Consider the following 19,671-nt stretch of genomic DNA (forward strand, 5'->3'; position numbering starts at 1 on the left):
CTTTGGTTTTATAAAAGCAAAAAAGACTTCACAAATTACTGTAATACCTCAATCAACTTTATAAATCTTGTACTTTTACATTGAAGCATACAATGAACAATCATTATTATGGAAATAATAAAAACAGATTCGAAGTACAGAAATATGTATTTGAAATAATCAAAGATATTACAACTTTGTAATATGCATCGGTTCAAAACAAAACGTTTCTAAGATTCATAACACAAAAAAAAAAACGAAAAAGAAGACATAATAATATTAATAATTAAACTTAATATTTAATAACATGAAATATGTTTTTGTTAATAAGATCTTCATACACCAAATCACCGTTATCATTTCTTAATTCGACTTGTGGCGTCGACCCACTGTAATCAACAATTTTACATTGGAATGGGCCTTTGTCCAGGAATGTATTTGCGTACTCTTGGGTTATAACACTTAATTCAATATCTGGATTGACTTTAACGCCATGCAACGTGGCCGATACAGTCATTGGAGGCAAGACAGTGTACTCCTTAGAGATTTCTCGTATATCAGCTGGAGAAAGGATTTCAATATTTCCGTAATCAACAAATTTCACTTTAATACGATTTTTTATCTCACTGTATTCCAAAATAATTGCTCGATACCAAAGCTCGTCTTCACTGAAAATAGCGATACAAGCTTTATTTTCGTAAATTCCATTCAATGCGTTCATATTGACAGCATCTTTTTGGAGATTTTCGAACATTTCTGTGTATGGTTCTAACTGGTCATCACTGTGTAATATACCTAGCTCCAACGTGTTTGTGTCATTAATAATTGTTATGTTACATGGAAAGTTATCGATATTTTGTTTAGGGAATGTTATGAATTCCTTATTTGTGTGTTTTACTTCTTCTTCTTCTAATAACTGGTTCCAATCTTTCCCTTTCAATGATTCCAAATCAATAGACTCATTTGATTCGTCTGTATTCGAATTTTCTTCTTCTAATATATAATCAGGACCAGAATCTGACTCTACTACTAAAGCTTCTTCGTAAGTAGTTTTACTTTTATTTGACTTAAATTTTCGGGTAACAGCTTTACTGCCATCAGTGTACACAGCCATTTCAAATTCAACTAGATGATCATTGATCCAGAGTTTATCGAATTTTAATTCAACCGGTATAACCCCTCCGACACTTGGGCCGCTCACTTTGATAAAACATTGTTTTTCTACTATGGATTTATGTATGTAGTCCAAACTTGTCCTGTCCCACTGTTTGCCGATAGGCCGAATCCGATCCAAAGCACACTTATGAGCTTGAGTTGGAATTTGATACAACGCAATACTTTTTCTCAGGTTGACAAAAGAGCATGTTTCTTCATTACCATAGTCAATGTAGTGAATAAGGCAAGTTGATTCCTCATTGTCGACTTCTAGCACTCTTCCTCTATAAAAACGGTTATCTAGGAAGAACAGCGCTATGCATGGTTCTCCAACTGTCCATTTCGCAAATTTTGCTCTGGGATCCGGATTTTTAAAGCGCACATCAAGAGCCTTCCGGATTAGATCCAGTGTATCTTGTTGTTCTACGGTGTGCAAGTAGATTATGCCGTCATTGTCGATGTATCTATATGAAAATAAAGTCGATATTAAAAGAGGGACAGACTAACAAGGATATACAAATAGCATAGTAGTATTTTAGTAAGTAAAATAGAACTATTATTTATCATGAATTCTGTGGGCTGCAATATTCTTTAAAAAAAAAGAATGTATTAATACTAAGTCATTCTTATTATTCTAATTATTCGGCGTCCATTTAGAAAAGCGATTTCTAGTTCATCTTACTTCATTTTGGATTTTTTTTATATAAAAATTAGGATTGAAGATCACTTACGTTGGCATTCCAACAAATTCGTTGCTTGGCAATGGTTCTGGGGGTAGCCAATCAGATATAAATACAGTATTTGTATCTTTTTCTGTGTCTTCACTCTTCCCTTCCAAATCATGATCTACTGGAGTAGAGGGGTGTGAATTTGGCTCACTATCTGATTTTGTGTACTTTGTTTCATTAAGTGGTTTCCTCGGAAGCTGCTCTAGTAGTAACCACTCATCAACAGATCCTGTCATATTCAGGAATGATAACATATTTTCATCTGCATTTTCGTTATTTTTCCGAGTATCACTTAACTGTAAAAAAAACAAATTAACATAATATAAAACTCAGTTATTACATAATATATAAGGACAGATGGTTTTATAAATATAAGTAAATCTGTCAATCTTACTTCCTGGTTTTTATCTGGAATACCTAATCCTTGATCAATAATTTTCTTGTTAAGACAGCGCCATTCCGAAGTGTTCGGTTCCAAAGCACCACCCTGTACTGTGTGGTACACCCACAGCTCTACTGGCATACTTTTGTCTTTGAAGTTGCCTAGTTTAGTGATAAAGATTCTTTTGTACGCATCAATTAGCTCTTTCAAAAATTCGTTCGTGAGAGATGGCCACTCGTCACCCACGGCCGGTATCACGCCACACAAGTGGCACTTGAAGGCAGCGTCTCCAATAGACGCAAAATCTTTGGTGAGTTCCCTCAAGTTTACGATTGGTACGGTTTCGATGCAAGCAAAGTCAGAGTAGAATACTTTCGCCTGATCCCCGTCTATTTCGAGGATAGCGGCCCGCCGCCACGTTTGTGATTGGCTGCATACAGTGCAACACCTATCGCCCACTTGCCATGTAGATTTTTCATTGCTGTTGTCCTTCCTTTTCGAGTAGTATTTTTGCATTTTCTCAAATAATTCGTTGAATGTTTTCTGTTGGTGAATCAGAGACACGTAAAATAGTGACGGCGATTGATAGTGCAAGACTTTAACTTCCAGTCTTAAAGGGCCCTTGTCCTTGGCTTCCAAATCGTCTGCCTTTATTTTTGGTTTCGGTGGTGACGCATTCTTTTTTAAGATCTTTACAGTTTCTTTTTGTGGCTTCGTTGTTTGATTTTTTGGCACTTCCAAAGGGGATTTGTTTGTAATCACTTGTTCGTTGACATCATTATTTTTGTTAAACATGAAAATTCTGAAATATTCAATAAAATTACTTAATTATAATAATCAAATTATCAAACATTTCGTAATCTTAAGGAAGAAAATTGCAATCTCACCCGAAAGTGACGGCGTATTTGTGTTTGATCATTTGCTCATTCAGGCAGATGACATTTTCTGGTGCACTTTTATCATAAAGCGTTACACCCAGCGAGCCACGATTGCGGCTGTCCTCTACATGAAGTTCTAGTAGTCGATTTTCAAAGAGCTTAAGCAAATTGACGGATCCCGGGCTCCACTTTTTGTTCAGAGGAGTTACACCAGCTAAGTGGCATTCAACTGCCTGCAAAATAATTGTTATAAGGTAACATGCGAATACAGTAATTAATCATAAGGATAATAAGACTGATTGGCGTAAATTACAAATATTTTACATGAATTATTGATCATTTTTTATTAAAAAATAAGAATGTTTAAACTTTATTTTACTGGTCCTATGAGATTTAACGTTTTAGTTCATTTTTAGTCAGTTAAGCGCATGCATCTAGTAGTCGAGGTAGAGAACAGAGATGTTGCCACATCCCCTCATACTACTCGACGCAAATTCAGGTCAGATGGCATTTGCCTCCAGCCTACCAGTGACCAGCATGTATAGTCCACGCCAAACTGCTAGTCCGCTCTGAAGTTGTTGCGAGCATGTGTAGTCACACAATTTGCTACGGCGACGCGACTCATTTCTATACTGAGAGCGGACTAGCATCTACACGTGTCGTACCAGCGCCCGCAGCGTGGTGAACTGCGGCGCGAGGCGGCGCAGTGCGCGCCAGTGCACGAGCAGCAGCGCGCCGGTGTCGGGCAGCGCGGCGCGCACGCGGCCGCGGCCCGGCGCCTCGCGCACCACGCCCCGCGCCCAGCCGCCAGACCCGCCCGCGCCGCCCTCCGCCTTCGGCACGTTCACCGCGCACACCATGCCTGAATCAAAAGTAGACATGTTGATCTACGCATGTTTCTTTACAGTTTACACTGTCCACCGCCACCGTCACCGAGCCGATACCGATAATTAATGACGGCGCCGAAGCGTACATACATTTACTATAGACGCTTGTCCACCGCACGTTAGTCACCCGGGCACCGTCATCCCGGCCACCGATATTTCGAGTAGATCGGCGTGACCGCTAGATCGGCACCGAGATTTTGACGGGCCGATGTGCCGGCAATATAAAACACTTTGGAACTTGTCCATACACTGCCGTTACATGCGTGACGGCTGGAACAAAATAAACCGCCGATATCGGTCGCGGTGGACAAAATATCGCCGTCACGATATATTAAAATCGACCCGAAATAATCTCGTTGTCAGTATCGGCTCGGTGACGGTGCGGTGGACAAACGCCCTTAGGCCCGTGCCAGACATAGCACAAACATTTGAACACATATTTGAAAACAGTAAAGAACGGGTATTTGAGTATTTGTTCAAAGCTTGCATCAAATACTTGCACTTTGCCATTCGGTGTCGGTTTTTCGTGCGCACATCAAACTTCAAATATGTGCGGAGCCTGCTACACATACGGAAAGTCTAGTTGCTAGGAGACCGTGACGTGACCGGTTAAAAAAAATAAGTGTTCAAATGTGTGAGCAAAGTCTTTGTTCAAATATTTGTTTTTGTCTGACACGGGCCTTATAATCATGCTGATCCAAATTCTCGTACCAAAGTTTTATATATGGCAATTTGTTTAGTCAATAAATGTCAAATTTTGCACTTGGCAGGCAAAAATTGGTTAAGATTGATTATTAAAGGACTCTATAGCGTATTTCTTACTTTCGCAATAAATATAAATTTTGCATGTTTTTGAGTACAGACGTTGGGCTGGATGGACCCTTCTAACATCCAATATGCATGAAAAAAATCAAAGTAAATAAACACAATATTTGTTTTGGACTTTTCATTTCAAGCAAATATTGCAGTAGCAATATGAAGAAACCATTTTAAATGAAAAAACACTTAATTTGATGACCATGGAAAATTATAAGAATAAAGGATTATGGGCAGCTAGCTAATGGTAAATTAGGTAAAAATAATGATAATAAATACCGATTTCAGGAAGATAAATGTTCCCAGCATTGTCATTTATATTGTACTCTTGCTCAAGATCTTCGCAAAGCTTTTCATAAACGCTTTGCACATGTTGCTACAAAACAATTTGTACATTAAAAAAATATATCACATTTAATTACACAAATAAAACACTGATATTTATTATTAAGTTAATATTACAAATAATTCATCAACCACGGCTTATCAATTAATAATCCTATAAGCTTAATAATAAAAATGCCTAACATTTCGCATGTACAAAATTGTATATAATATTACGTCCAATTAAATTGTTACAGCGTTAATTAATCTTAGTTATAAGCGTAAGTTGAAAAGTTCAAACTACATACATAAATGATATGTAAACGATTTCATCAACCATAAAGTATTGGTACAGGATCCCTAGTATAGTTTTCATCATTTATTAATAACAAGCTGATTTTTCGTGAGTAGCTTCGTTTCGACAAGACGCCCAACATTTTTCCTTACAGCAATGTTGGTAAATGGTAGCTTGATGGGGCAGCAAGGATAAAATATGTTGACCGGACGAATTCTAAAAATTTATTACTAACCAAATTTTTCTTTGTTAATTATCAAGATAATTATTTAAATAACGTGAAAAAATATTTGTCCTACAAAATATAAGGTTTTTATTAAGGCGTCCCCCCTCTCCAACATGTATCATAAACAAGGCCATGAAAAATAATTACTAACCAGCTGATTTTTTTTTTATTGGCTGTCTACCATTTACATAGTCTACCATGCACATTGTCCTACAAATTACATGGTATGTCATCTCGGACCTACACTTAAAAGTTGTAGTACTAATACTTAATGTAAAAATAATTAGTATCAAGCTGAGTGTTCCAGAATAGCTTCGTTTCAATGAGACGCCCAACAAATTCTCGTACGAAAGTTCTCGATTGTGGTTTATAACAAAAATAATAGGGATGAAATATGTTGATTTGACGAATCAAAAAAAAATATTACTAACCGAATTTTTTTTTATTAATTATCGAGACAATTATCTAAATAACGTGAAAAAATATTTGTCCTACAAAATATAAGGTTTTTTTTAAGGCGTCCCCCCTCTCCAACATGTATCATAAACAAGGTGATGAAAAATAATTACTAACCAGCTGATTTTTTTTTTATTAGCTGTCTAACATTTACACAGCTTACTACCCACATTGTCCTACAAATTGCGAAGTACGTTATTCCAGTCCGCCAGTTTTATAGTTTATTTATATTATATTATAGTTAAATTACAAATCTTGTAGGATTAATAAAAGTTACCCTTTTTTTTGTAGGACATTGTTTTATTTAGATAAAAATTATATTATCCTATCACGTGATACCTTTGTCCTACAGTTACTAATAAAAAAAAAAATCCTGCGGAATTAACATCTTTTCAGCGTAGGTCCGAGATGACATACCATGCAATTTGTAGGACAATGTGCATGGTAGACTATGTAAATGGTAGACAGCCAATAAAAAAAAAATCAGCTGGTTAGTAATTATTTTTCATGACCTTGTTTATGATACATGTTGGAGAGGGGGGACGCCTTAATAAAAACCTTATATTTTGTAGGACAAATATTTTTTCACGTTATTTTAATAATTATCTTGATAATTAACAAAGAAAAATTTGGTTAGTAATACATTTTTAGAATTCGTCCGGTCAACATATTTTATCCTTGCTGCCCCATCAAGCTACCATTTACCAACATTGCTGTAAGGAAAAATGTTGGGCGTCTTGTCGAAACGAAGCTACTCACGAAAAATCAGCTTGTTAGTAATAAATGATGAAAACTATACTAGGGATCCTGTACTATATTCAATATCAAAAACATCATTACCTTTCTGACGTAGAAATGATCGGGGCTTACAACATGGGTAATAAAGACCTCTTCAACTGTATTTGGCTTAAAGTCATTATTGCTTGTGTACAATATTGGTTTCTCTACACCGCACGCAAATTTGGGATACTGGAAAGAAAATATGCTGTTAAAAATATCGATTCCATTAAATGTAAAATATAAGTCAATAATAATTCACATAAAATAAATTTATGTCCGGCATACCGATAGAAAATAAAAAAGATTTGTTTGGAGGTGCTGGGATTTGAACCCAGGACTTTCAGCATGCGAAGCAGACACTCTACCACTGAGTTACACCCCCGATATCATTAGGTATCGAAAATGGCAACTACTTCCTAACTCGGTGACGCATACTTTGTTGTGACTCATATGACATGCTCTAGTATTTTTCACTACGCTCATATACATACGTACATTTTTTTTACTCTACGTACGTGAATTCGATATGCGTCAATACGTCTAATACGTCATACATTTAGGCGACAAAAGATTACTTATTTAAATTATGCAAAATTTGTCATTTTGCGGTTTATTATTATTATTTCGTAACTCAGTCAATTGATGTCGTTATACAAAATCGTAGGATGATTTCTTCCGCCATTGATTATATGGTTGTTTTATTTGAAGTTTAATCTACCTGCAACTCTTCACGCTACATATGAAATCTCGCGTACTGAGAATAAGTGTAATGTCATCATCTACTTACTTAGTTAAGTATACAAATCCTAACACGTAGAGTACAGTTATGTATTAAAACTTAATCAGCATATTGAAGTTACACGATTCTCGGCTGTTAAAATATATATTTTTTCAAATCATCTGGTATAATATGATATAAGACATAATGTAAGTACAATGTACATATAGGCAGATACATAATTAGGTGTCCAAATGTAAACAAAGGTGTTGACCTATCAAGAAAATACGTTTCAAATGGTAGTTTCTTATTTTACGATATTAAAGTAATACAACGATAATAAAATAATAATCTAAATAAATTAAGATCAATTCACATTTTCCAATATTTATATTAACTCAATTTTGTTCCATACATCAATAATAATAAAAAACAAGGTTTATGGTAGAAAATTAAAATGCGATAATGGTAGCACAATCGGGATCCAAAATAATATTTGTGCTGCCATTTCTAAGTTTTCTCGTTTTTATAGCGCGTTTGTCAAATTGTGTTAATTTTTTAAAGTTTCTGTTTTTATTAAGTTTTCGTTTCTTATTAATTTATTAAGGTTTACCAGTAATCGTATTTTGAGACTGACATTTCTTTGTTTACATTTTGGACACCTAACTATGAATCAGACTATACATATAAGTAGTATGTGTAAAGACATAGTTACCGAAAGCCTCGGGTTAGGCATCCTGGCGCGCTCGTGGAACACCAGCGCGTGCGCCAGACTGACGCCGTCGTCGAACGTCGTGAGGTCGCACTCGTACTTCACCGTGTAGTCCGCCGTCGAACAGATCCGCCTGATGTGTATCACTGCTGACTTGCTGGAATATAACACGACACGTCGATTGCTCTCCGGTTCACTTGCGTAAGCATTTATGTTTTCTTAGTATTTATATTCAGTCATAACAAAGAGCTTATCTCTACATATAAATAAAATTGGAGTGTCTGTTTTTAATATTGAAACGTATGTGTCTGTTTGTTCTCGCTAATCTCTGCAATGGCTGGACCGATTTTGACGCGACTTTTGTTGGCAGGTAACTGATGTAATAAGGAGTAACTTAGGCTACTTATATTTTAGAACTAGCTGTGCCCCTGTTTCTTTTTAACGCGGGTGAAACCGCGGGGCACAGGTTAGAGACCAGTGATAGTGGTATAACCGAAACTTAATAAGACTTTTAAACATGCACACAATTTCCTAACATTTTAAGATCATCATATATTACAGATATCATATAACTAGGACGAGTTACGATTATTAATATTAGTTTTTTGATTCAATAGGAGTACAAAAATTGAAATAATAACGGAAAGTAGAGGAACAATAAACTACATCGCATGTCAATTAAGATTAGTCAACACTGTGTGTGCTTGTTGCTGACAAAAGAGGTGTAGAGATTGCTATAAACACACAACTACCAAAAACACAGTCAAGTCAGTTGTTCGGTATTTCACTCAAAAACATTACACATGTAAAATGGTACAATTACCAAATTCATAAAATTCACTTACTTGTCAATGATGTTTTGAAAGAGGATCGCGTCCTCGGTGGTCCAAGCACCAATCTTGGGCTCGCAATTGGCCAAAGAACAGTTTATAGCAAACGGGTGCGGTACCTGTACCCTTGCTGGTGGCAAAAGACGCAACCTGAAAAATACGTATTTTTTAAATTAAGGAGGTGGTTGTGAGGCATGTTATATTCATTATACTATTACATTTAAACCTTAAATTGATTAAACAGAACTGAATAAAATCTGTTTTTCTTCGTATGTGATATTTTATGTCTGAATATTTTTATTTTCTATCAATTTTTCCTTGGTTATAAAAAAAAATAAGTGCTTAATGTACTTTTGTGCGACATATTGTTTAAATTTAGTATGTAGATGTAAACACTTATTTTTCTCGTATATGGTCATAAATTGTGAACATAAGACAGTTTCCATGGTTGCTTTATTAACAAAAAACAAAGCAATAATGTTCTTATTTAAATATAATTATACTATTATACAAATTATACTTACTTATCGATGGTTACAACTTCCGTGCTGCCGAAATCAATGGAGAATACATGTAAACGTGGATTATTGATGTCTTTTCTGTCAATGCTCATCACACGGCACCTTTGCCACATGTTATCAGCTTTGTTGAACATTAAGTAGAATTTACCTGCACATTTTAATGAGTGTTAATAAATTAGGACAAATGGGGATATGGTGTGGTAAAATTATAGGTATAGGAAATGATCGGATATCCGAAATCAAAATATATCCGAAACTGTAACTTAATCCAATGATAAAAGTTTCGAATAATTTTGGATAAGATCGAAAAGATCGATCCCGCACGATAGTGACACACTATTATGATTTTTTTTAGTCCGAGCAAGTCAACGTTAGGTACTTTACAAATAAAAATAATCAAATCATTCACTATTTGTATTTTCTTATTTACGATTCCTTAACAATGTCGTAACCGAAATTACCGGATAATTCAAAATTATTCGGATAACCGTAACCGACATAATTTTTTAACAGATCCGTATCTAGATCCGAGATGTTATGGTCTAAGATCCCGATATAAGAAGACCTTCACTGAGCTGGTTAAAGGATGAAAAGTATTTTAAGTCGAATTAAATATTCCATAAATCAGACCAGTGAAATTAAGAAGTTTAAGATTTTTTTTAATTGTAAAATATTATTTTCTGGACTAAAATTTTTTAGTCAACACATTTGCAATATATTTTTTGACATATGTAATTTGATATAAAAAACCTTTCATCCATTATCCAGCTCGGTGAAGGTCGTCTTATATCGGGATCTTCTACTATTATATCCGTATCATTCTTTTTGCGCCTTTATTGCGCCGCTACCCCTGAGGACTAAGCTGGAACACCTCGGAAAAGTTTGTCTCCCTTACCACACCCTTCAAACCGGAACACAGCAGCGCCTAACACTGCTGTTATTAGGCAGAAATAGGTTTGGCGGTGGTGCCGCCGGAGTCGAACCACAAAGGGTTTTTTTTTCGTTGACGAGGGGGAAACCTTCAAAAGGTACCCGACGCCATGGGAGTGACGCCGGGTTATGTGGGATTTTTACCCCACTAAAACCCCCCCGGTGGCCGTCCTCAGCGTTTGGTGGAGAACTCCGGGATCTCCAACGGAACACAACCGGAGGCCACAAAGGGTTCTACCACCTTCAAATATAATCGTTAGTAGGTACCTTCGGCGACGTGGCTGACGGAGGGGCGCGGCAGCGACACGGCGTTGCGGAACTCGCGCTGCAGCTCCTGCACGTGCGGCTGCAGGCACGCGCGCTGCACGAAGAAGTTGTGCGGGTCCACGATGTGCGATATGTAGATCAGCTCCTGAGAACCTGCGGGACGATCACCTCGAACATCACTACGATCCCCTTGACGTACTTTGCCTTGCAGTTCCAGTGCCGTGCAGAGTTGTGGGTGGTGATTCTCCTTTCTTATATACATTTGTAACCATTTTATTTTAGTATGTAAACTTTACTTTTTTTTTAAATAGGGGGTAGCAGACGAGCATGCAGTCCACCTGATGGTAAGTGGCTCCTGCCGCTCATGGATATCAGTAATCAACCCCAGATAGGATTAGATATTCCTACTTGAGGTCGGCCACAGATGCGCCGCTACCCCTGAGGACTAAGCTGGAAGTATGTCTCCCTTACCACACCCTTCAAACCGGAACACAGCAGCGGTGGTGCTGCCAGAGCCGAACCACAAAGAGATCCTACCTTCACTCATATAATATATTATAAAGTCATGAAATATATTATAAATTCAATATAAAAAATATTCAAGTACCATAAACTAACCGTAAATATGATTTTACATAGTATGTTAAATTGATATACTAAATAAAAAGTATTATACATATATACTTATCACTTATTTCACGTTGATTTTTTATTAACTTGTTTACTAATTAATTATTACCTTCATAAAGTTGTTTAGGTTGTTGGCTGTCTGGAAATGGGCTGACTTGCTGCACCATTGGTCTATGTTGTCTGCCACCTAACGAAATGAACAAGCAAGTTAAAAATAATATTTCAAATTAGTTGAAATATTCCTTTCACCCTAAAAGAAAATTAACAATTTACAAAAACAAAACAAATAATTTACCTAATATATGTATAACCTCAAAATAAGACTGCAATAAGATTTAGTGGATTCCACACGCTTTAAAGAATGTTTTTAGATAATAGATAATTTTCTGTTATATAGGTCTGCAATGTTTTTTTTTCAGTATTAGAGAAAGTTCCAATTATATTCAATCAGCAAATCACAAGTTAGATCTTCTATTTAGAACCCAGACTCGGCGTAGGAAACAGAAGTTCAAATCAATGTTAAAATAGTGATGATGAAGTCATCTCGGAAGAGGCATAACATTTTACCTATACTTTACACTTTTTACTTTACTTTACTTTTGCATAATTATTTTATCTTACCATATTCATAACTCCGATTCGAGGAATCACTGGTGATGGAGTTGAGCGACGAGCAGGAACCACTCTTACTGCGATATTTTGGCACTTGAATACATAGACCGGATTTTTGATCCTTAATTTTCTCCGCCTGTGCTTTATTTTTTTGGCGCACATCTGTAATTGGTGATGATATTAACATATTAATCCCAGTAAATAATAAAAGTCATGTACAAAGTTGTGTGTGATTTTCATAAAACATTTAGCATTTTATTGTCTACATCAGCTTTTCTAAGTAGGAAATAAATGAACATGTTTTTCCGAGAAAAATATATTTATAATATAGTAATTATTTTTTAATTCTGGGAATACATAAATACACACATATTACTAAATTACCTCGGGGTAATTCCGGTGGATGAACTACAGTAGGTGGTGGTGGGGGTATATCAATTTTCTTCTCATTCAATTCCTCGGTAGACAACAATTTATATTTGCAGTTGGCACTTCCTTCCAAGTGAATGTAATCACTTAATAAAGCGATGAGGTCTTCATTTACTTTCACCCTATGAATGAAGTTACATTTTAAAACTAGAAATTATTAAATTGCATTGGCATTCTTTATAATTTCGTATGTACGTATTGTTTTGTATTTACTAATAAAAACTACTAAATATGAAATGTTTCATATCAAACTTACTTAAGATCGGTAACAGTCTCATCCTTGTTTAAGTACCAGGGAGTACCCACAACCTTTTTAGCCTCTTCTAACACGGAAGATAAATTCGCCTAAAACACAATTTAAAATTCACATCAAAGAAAATCTTTACTGAATATAATATTTTTACATAAGTAGTCGGATCCATTATCATGAACATAAATATTAGGTATAGGCACCTTATAAAGGTGGTACTTATGTATCAAAGAAGTCATGAATATCAATCAAGATTTGACAATCTTTATTGCTTGTTTATGTTACATTATATTACATACTATGCAAATGAAATCAACAACAATCAACTAATTAATACATACCTGTCGCAAATATTTCTCATCTATGGATTTCACAGCATTTAAAGTATTCTTTGCTTCCTTTATGGCTTTTGCAATGTCATTTTTAACAATGTTTAGTGAATCCTTCTCAGTGGATTGTATCTTAAGAACAATATCTATTACTTCCTTTTTATGCTTTTGTATCATTGATGATAGTTTTGAGAAATGCTGTTGTATATTGTGGATAATACGAGTAAGTTCTGATGTTCCAGCATCATTTTCCATGTTATACATTAAATTTCCAATTTCCTATAAAATATAATAAAATAAAGTTACCTACTCAGTTAATAAATTTAATCATATTTAAAAACCCAACAAGATAATGTACTCACAACAGCAGTTTTCGTAAGTCTTCTATATGTTTCGTCAACTTTAGGTGTAATATCAGTGAGCTCTTCCAAAAAGCTTTCATTCTGCAATTATTATAATAATATATTTTCAAGTATAAGAGCAAGGGCTATTTGAACTTATTAATAAAATAGTTTCATAACACTATATATTAACTAATAAAGATGAACCATTCAATATCAAATAATTTGTTATGAGAATAATATTATTTTTTCCATTTGAATATTTTCTGAATCAGTTATAAATCATTGAAATCAACCTATTGAGTTGATTTTAATAAATATAATCATAGTTAAAAATTAAATATTAATAATTATAGATGAAACATACCATTTCTTGCATAGAAACCACATCATGATTTTTACATGACTTTTCTCCACCCACTACAAGGCAGTCCATGCAGATAGCCTTAGAACAATCCTTGCAATAATAGTCCAAAGGCTTATCTTTGTGAGCCTTACAAGAACTTGTGGTAATAACAGAGTCTAAAAAAATGATTTTTTAAAACAACTTAGTCAATGTTTATTTCAGTGCCATAAATAAATTGTAAAGAATAATAGTAAATTATCTTACCAATATTTTGCAGTGTATGATTTCGAAAAATGACGAAATTTTTGTGAATTTTGTTAAAACAATTATTGCAGAGTGTAGTTTCACATTGCTTGCATATCTTTGAAGTTGGGCCATGACACTCCATGCATTGGGCTAAAAAAAGAATATGGCAAAAATCACCAATATAACAAATAAAATGGATATTATATGAATGGATGGATTGCATATATTATAACCTATGATAACAAAATTCAAAAATAAGAATGTGATGTTTCGGAAACTTATGATTGATACTTAACCTACTGTGACTGGCGCTTGGCTAATTAATAATAGTAACATACCTACCTACCTACACACATACCTTGTATCTTCTCTGAGTCCTGTAGAATGGATTGAATCTCAACAAAATAGTCAACATCAACTTTCTTGGCCTTATCAGATGGAGGCTGTAAGAGAAACATTAATAAACAGGATTGCTTTACTTTGCTGAAACCTCGGATGTTGAATAATTCAATGGTTTGCCTTATGGAATTGTTTTTGTCATAATTTACTTTTAATAAGCCAATAATAAGTTTTTATATCCAAGGTTCATATGATTAAAATCCAATATTTAGTACACTGGAAAATCTTTACAACAATATATGTCTTATAATATAATTAATTGTGAAATGAATACACAATTATTTTGTTACAATACCAAAAACCATTAACTTTATTTAATGCAGAACAATTACATCAATCAATTTTCAGAATACAACAAAACAACAAAAATCACATTCATAATAAATAGTAATATAATCATAAGCTTTAGAAATCTTCAATACCTCTATAAGCTCATATGTGAGTTCTCCAAGCATGTAGACATTGACCGGGAATAGTTGGTACAACTGAATTTTGTTTTGCAGCAGTAGAGCCAGTTCCGGTGCAGTTATTTCCATGTCTTTTAAGCATACTTTGCACTCAATGGGCTCACCAAACTTGACAATGTTTCTTAAACAACTCTCACACATGGAATGTCCACATGAGAGGAACAATGGCACATTTCCATGCACCTGTGGTGACAGAGCTAAAACATAACCAAGCAGTTTTAATGTTCTTTATCTACCTAATAATATTACCTAATACATTACAATAAATAATGTGTCACATTTCATATGATAAGTGTACTCTTTATAAACTTGTATATTGAATGTGATTGAAATTTCTTTTAAAATGTTGTGTTTTCAAATTATAACATTCTCCTTTTAACTCCATCTCGACCAAATATAGATACTACTTCAATGTAACATGGATTTATGGTAATTATGAAGGTGGTAAAACCCTTTGTGGTTCAACTCCGGCGGGACCACCTCCACACCTATTTCTACCAAATAACAACAGTGCTAGGCGCTGCTGTGTTCCAGTTTGAAGGGTGTGGTAAGGGAGACAGACTTTTCCGAGGCATTCCAGCTTAGTCCTCAGGGGTAGCGGCGCATCTTTGTAGCTGACCTCCGGTGGAAATATCTAATACTATCTGGGGTTGATTACAGATGTCCATGGGCGGCAGTAGCCACTTACCATCAGGTGGACTGTATGCTTGTCTGGTACTCCTATATTATAAAAAAAGATGTTGCACTGCTTAGTGTGGTGATTTTTAAAATGACTTGTACATGAGAGTTATGACATTTTTGGGCATATATGTTATTGTAATTTTAAAGGTTCTGAAGTGTCTTTATTATATCATGATAATAAAATATTCTAAACAAGGCATAGTTAATTTCAAGTCAAAAACAGAGGCTTAAATTGTACATGTTTTTTAACTGAATGTAAGTGGTAATTGGATCAGGATTAAGAAACACTTAGTGCTTTTGTTTTAAGTAATCAATACAGATCAAAAGTAGGGAAGTCTGAACAGTGCAGGAGTATTGGAATAAATTATAACATGCAATGTTATATTTGAGTTTATTAATTGTGTAATAGGTCATGTTTGAAAAAGAGCATTGGGACAACCTGAACTAACACTACCAGTGTATCAGGAATGTAAAATGCTATAATTATAATGATTACAACAAATGCTAACAGCATGTATGAAGCGAAACTGCGAATGAAATTCAAACGTTGTAACATTTATACCTATTTTTATGATAAACGTAAAAGATATCGTCAGAAGTAATTAATTTACTACTAAAATTATTACAAAACCTACCTCTAGTGCCGAAAATATCTTAATTTTTATTAGCTTTTAGATTGAGGGTGGGATACGTTTTCATCAAATTATTTGTTAGGGTAATTCTAGTGAATTAATCATTGAGATCACATATATTGAAATTGTTAATAAGGAGATAATGCTTACCTTTCAAAACATATAATTGACTGCAATTTGGACAACATTTTTTAATTTTTGCGTCCATAATGCCTTAACTGCAAAGATCACCGAAAGTTAAATTTTGTAGGCATGAAATGTATGTAGGTAGGTATATTTGAACTTAGAATCGCCCAATGTAATTCGTAGAATGCTGCGCAATATGCCCGCTATGAAGCAAACTATTACTCCAAAGCTCAATTCGCTTTATCAGCAAATAAAATACTTTAAACAAATATTAAGCGTTATTCTCTTTGAACCATAAGACTGATAGGATCAACAGTGAACAGACAAGTAAAAACAAAACAACTGAAGGCGAACAAGTCAATGCCGATTGCCGGTTATGTCAAATCAAAGATAATATAACCAGCGGTGTTTTTGAACGAAACGGATCGAAATTGGTAGAGTTGCCCCCGAAAATCGGTATATTAATTACCCAAAATCGGTATATGACACAAAAATAATAATTATTATCTTTAATTTTGGCCGACTTTATCCCTAAATAGTTCTAAATTATCAAAAATATTTTAATTTATTAACAATTTCTTAAAAATCGCCACACTGCATTAAAAATCGATAAAAAATCGAGATAGTTAACATCCTCTAAAATTGTAGAAAAATCTCAATGCATTTCAGTATTTCGATACAGGGCCAAAATCGGTAGAAATATCGAAAAATCGGTTGGTTCGAGAACACTGATAACCAGTAAATATAGATTACTATACTCTTTGGCCAGTAATCGCTACGTTTTAAATGTCAATAATTACCTGTTAACAAGCAAGAAAAGAAACGAAAAGGTTTTTTACAGATACAGAATTGGCAATTTGACTTGATAATGTAAACATTAACGTTAACACGTCAAAATAAATCATGAACCATATACTTCTACGATTTTTTATGCGAAGATTACCAATTTTAAAACATAGTTAGGTGGCGATACTGGCGATGATTGAACATTGTGTGACGTCATAACATAAATAAACAATAAATATTGTAAGTATCGTTTGCTGTTAGTTGTCGAATTTGAATATTATTTTTAATAAAATTTGAAATGAAGTAAAACATAGTAGGTATAAAAAGCTGCAAGCGCAAATCTGTCCGTAGTAGTACGAAGGTTAGATATTTATTAGTTTATATATACAAAGAGTATTGTACCCTATACAGTACCCTTAGTATGAGTTGTACGTTTTTTACAAAAATGTCTGTTTTTGTTACATCAGCGCCCCTAGCGGACTGTATCAGAACTGATTGGAAATGTACGTAAAATAATACAAAAACAGACATTTTTGTAAAAACGTAAAAACTCATAAGGTACAGGAAGCAAAGAGTACTTTATATAGTTAGAGCATAGATTAGTAAAGATTACTCACTCCTAACAAGAAAATGTACCCAGTTTTGAGAATTGAAATAGTTGCGTAAAAAAGTTTTGTCACGTCTCCGTGCTAAAATGTGCCTAAAATATTTGAAATAATTATTTATTTATCATGTAAATTACGCAGTATTACTTATTTATTCGTAAATTTTCTCTAAAAATATTTCTATTTGTCAAGAATTAAAAAAAAGAACTCACTAATAAGCCGTTTTTTGGCTTCATTCAATTTCAAGGCGGCGAAGTATCTTTACTAATCTATGAGTTAGAGTTAATGAGAACAATCTCATGTGGAAGATTTGTTAAAAAACGGTTCAGCTGTAACCTTCAAGCAAATAACACCGCAACCAACGACATTTTATACTAATGGCCGCAACACATAACACCAATAATGGCGCTAGTATAGCAAAGAGAATGAAAGTAACTTAGCAGTTCTATTCTAGATAGCACGAAGTGCTCGAGTTGAAAATTTTGATAATTTTGGTGTCTAGATAGAGTAGTTTATAGAAGTGCAGTATACAGATCCTCAGCTATTTACATATATCAAAATAATTTTCGTAAATATCTACTCACGTGCTGCACTAACGCCACCTTAAATTAATAACTTTCAACAATGATAAAATGAACAGTTTCAACCATGTTTCAACGGTCACTTTTAACAGAGATGCTTCTCTTTACCTCTACACTCCATTACAAAGCAGGTTTCTGACTGCTAAGTTTTGAATTTTAACAACTTCAAACAAAAACGAAGTTTTTAAACGATAGTCGTATGAAATGCTTTGAGATTGACAATAATTCATAACTTATGTTTTTTACATCTTCGCGGCAGTGTACTCCGTTAGGAGTTTAAGTGTTCTGTGCAGTCGTATGTTTAGCGCTATAACCAATAGGGTATGTCCAGCTTAAAAAAGAGGCAAGCTGGAAATGCAATGTTAAAGATATAAGTCATGAAAAACAAAATTTGTCGAACACAATTAGTTATAATATTGTGTATGTATAAATAATGTATTATGACGTTCCATGTACGTACTATTACTAGTACACGTTGGCAGTGCACAGTTTGCACGCGTCCTGTAAATAGATAATAGCTTCGAATTAACTTTCTATATTTAATATATTACGTCACACGTATTTAATGTACAAAAATTAAGTTTTCTTATAATATAAGAGTAGCAGACGAGCATGCAGTCCACCTGATGGTAAGTGGCTACTGCCGCCCATGGACATCTGTAATCAACCCCAGATAGGATTAGATATTCCTACCTGAGGTCGGCCACAGATGCGCCGCTACCCCTGAGGACTAAGCTGGAACGCCTCGGAAAAGTCGGTCTCCCTTACCCCACCCTTCAAACCGGAACACAGCAGTGCCTAACACTACTGTTATTAGGTAGAAATAGGTGTGGCGGTGGTGCCGCCGGAGTCGAACCACAAAGGGTTCTACCACCTTCAAGTTTAATGAGATCTTAATTTTTGACATTGGTAAATATTAAAATACTAGAAAAGTGTAAAGCAGCCAATGTCGATGGGCGGCAGTAGTCATTTATCATTAGGCGGACTAAATGCTCGTTCGCTATTTTTGTACTATAGCCTATGTCTCAATGTAGACGATTAATTACGACAGCTCGTACCTATGTCACGTGTGTTAAAATCCGTCAAGCCATTTGGGCCAAACAATGAGATACATAGATCCAAGAAAACGTTCAAAAAATAATGTATGAAAATGTTATCACTGTTATCAGTCTTCTTTCATGAAATTATATGAACGACAAACATTATTTCATTAGTGAGCCAGGCAGTCATTTCACCTTTGTTAGAACAAACATATTCAACAAGTATATAGGTTTATATGTAGTCACTACCTTTTGAAGTACCGATACGTTGGCAATTGATAAGCAAA

The 19,671-nt window shown here is 34.6% G+C and overlaps 1 protein-coding gene and 1 non-coding gene across 3 annotated transcripts; both read right to left on the minus strand.

Annotated features, from left to right (window-relative positions):
• Positions 1-128: 128 nt before the first annotated feature.
• Positions 129-16,708, minus strand: qin (tudor domain-containing protein qin). 2 transcript variants are annotated; one of them, XM_073073119.1, is made up of 22 exons: positions 16,397-16,708; positions 14,889-15,130; positions 14,426-14,510; positions 14,086-14,217; positions 13,843-13,997; positions 13,497-13,577; positions 13,147-13,413; positions 12,812-12,900; positions 12,511-12,677; positions 12,136-12,288; positions 11,624-11,701; positions 10,885-11,037; positions 9,691-9,835; positions 9,182-9,316; positions 8,340-8,493; positions 6,967-7,095; positions 5,105-5,201; positions 3,788-3,984; positions 3,132-3,355; positions 2,257-3,046; positions 1,866-2,158; positions 129-1,598 (listed from the first exon to the last, which is right to left on the minus strand). In XM_073073119.1, exons 1-22 carry the CDS (start codon positions 16,452-16,454, stop codon positions 272-274), a joined length of 5,151 nt encoding a protein of 1,716 aa, XP_072929220.1. In that variant the 5' UTR covers positions 16,455-16,708; the 3' UTR covers positions 129-271. The 2 variants fall into 2 exon arrangements, with proteins under 2 accessions (XP_072929220.1, XP_072929219.1); XM_073073118.1 differs by having other exon boundaries at positions 14,414-14,510.
• Positions 7,217-7,288, minus strand: TRNAA-CGC (transfer RNA alanine (anticodon CGC)). Its single transcript has one exon. It is a non-coding gene; the product is annotated as a tRNA-Ala (tRNA).
• Positions 16,709-19,671: the final 2,963 nt, after the last annotated feature.

Source organism: Epargyreus clarus, unplaced genomic scaffold (genome assembly GCF_041222505.1).
Source record: "Epargyreus clarus isolate Ecla_fem2 unplaced genomic scaffold, WU_Ecla_fem_2.2 ptg000005l, whole genome shotgun sequence".
Taxonomy (NCBI): domain Eukaryota; kingdom Metazoa; phylum Arthropoda; class Insecta; order Lepidoptera; family Hesperiidae; genus Epargyreus; species Epargyreus clarus.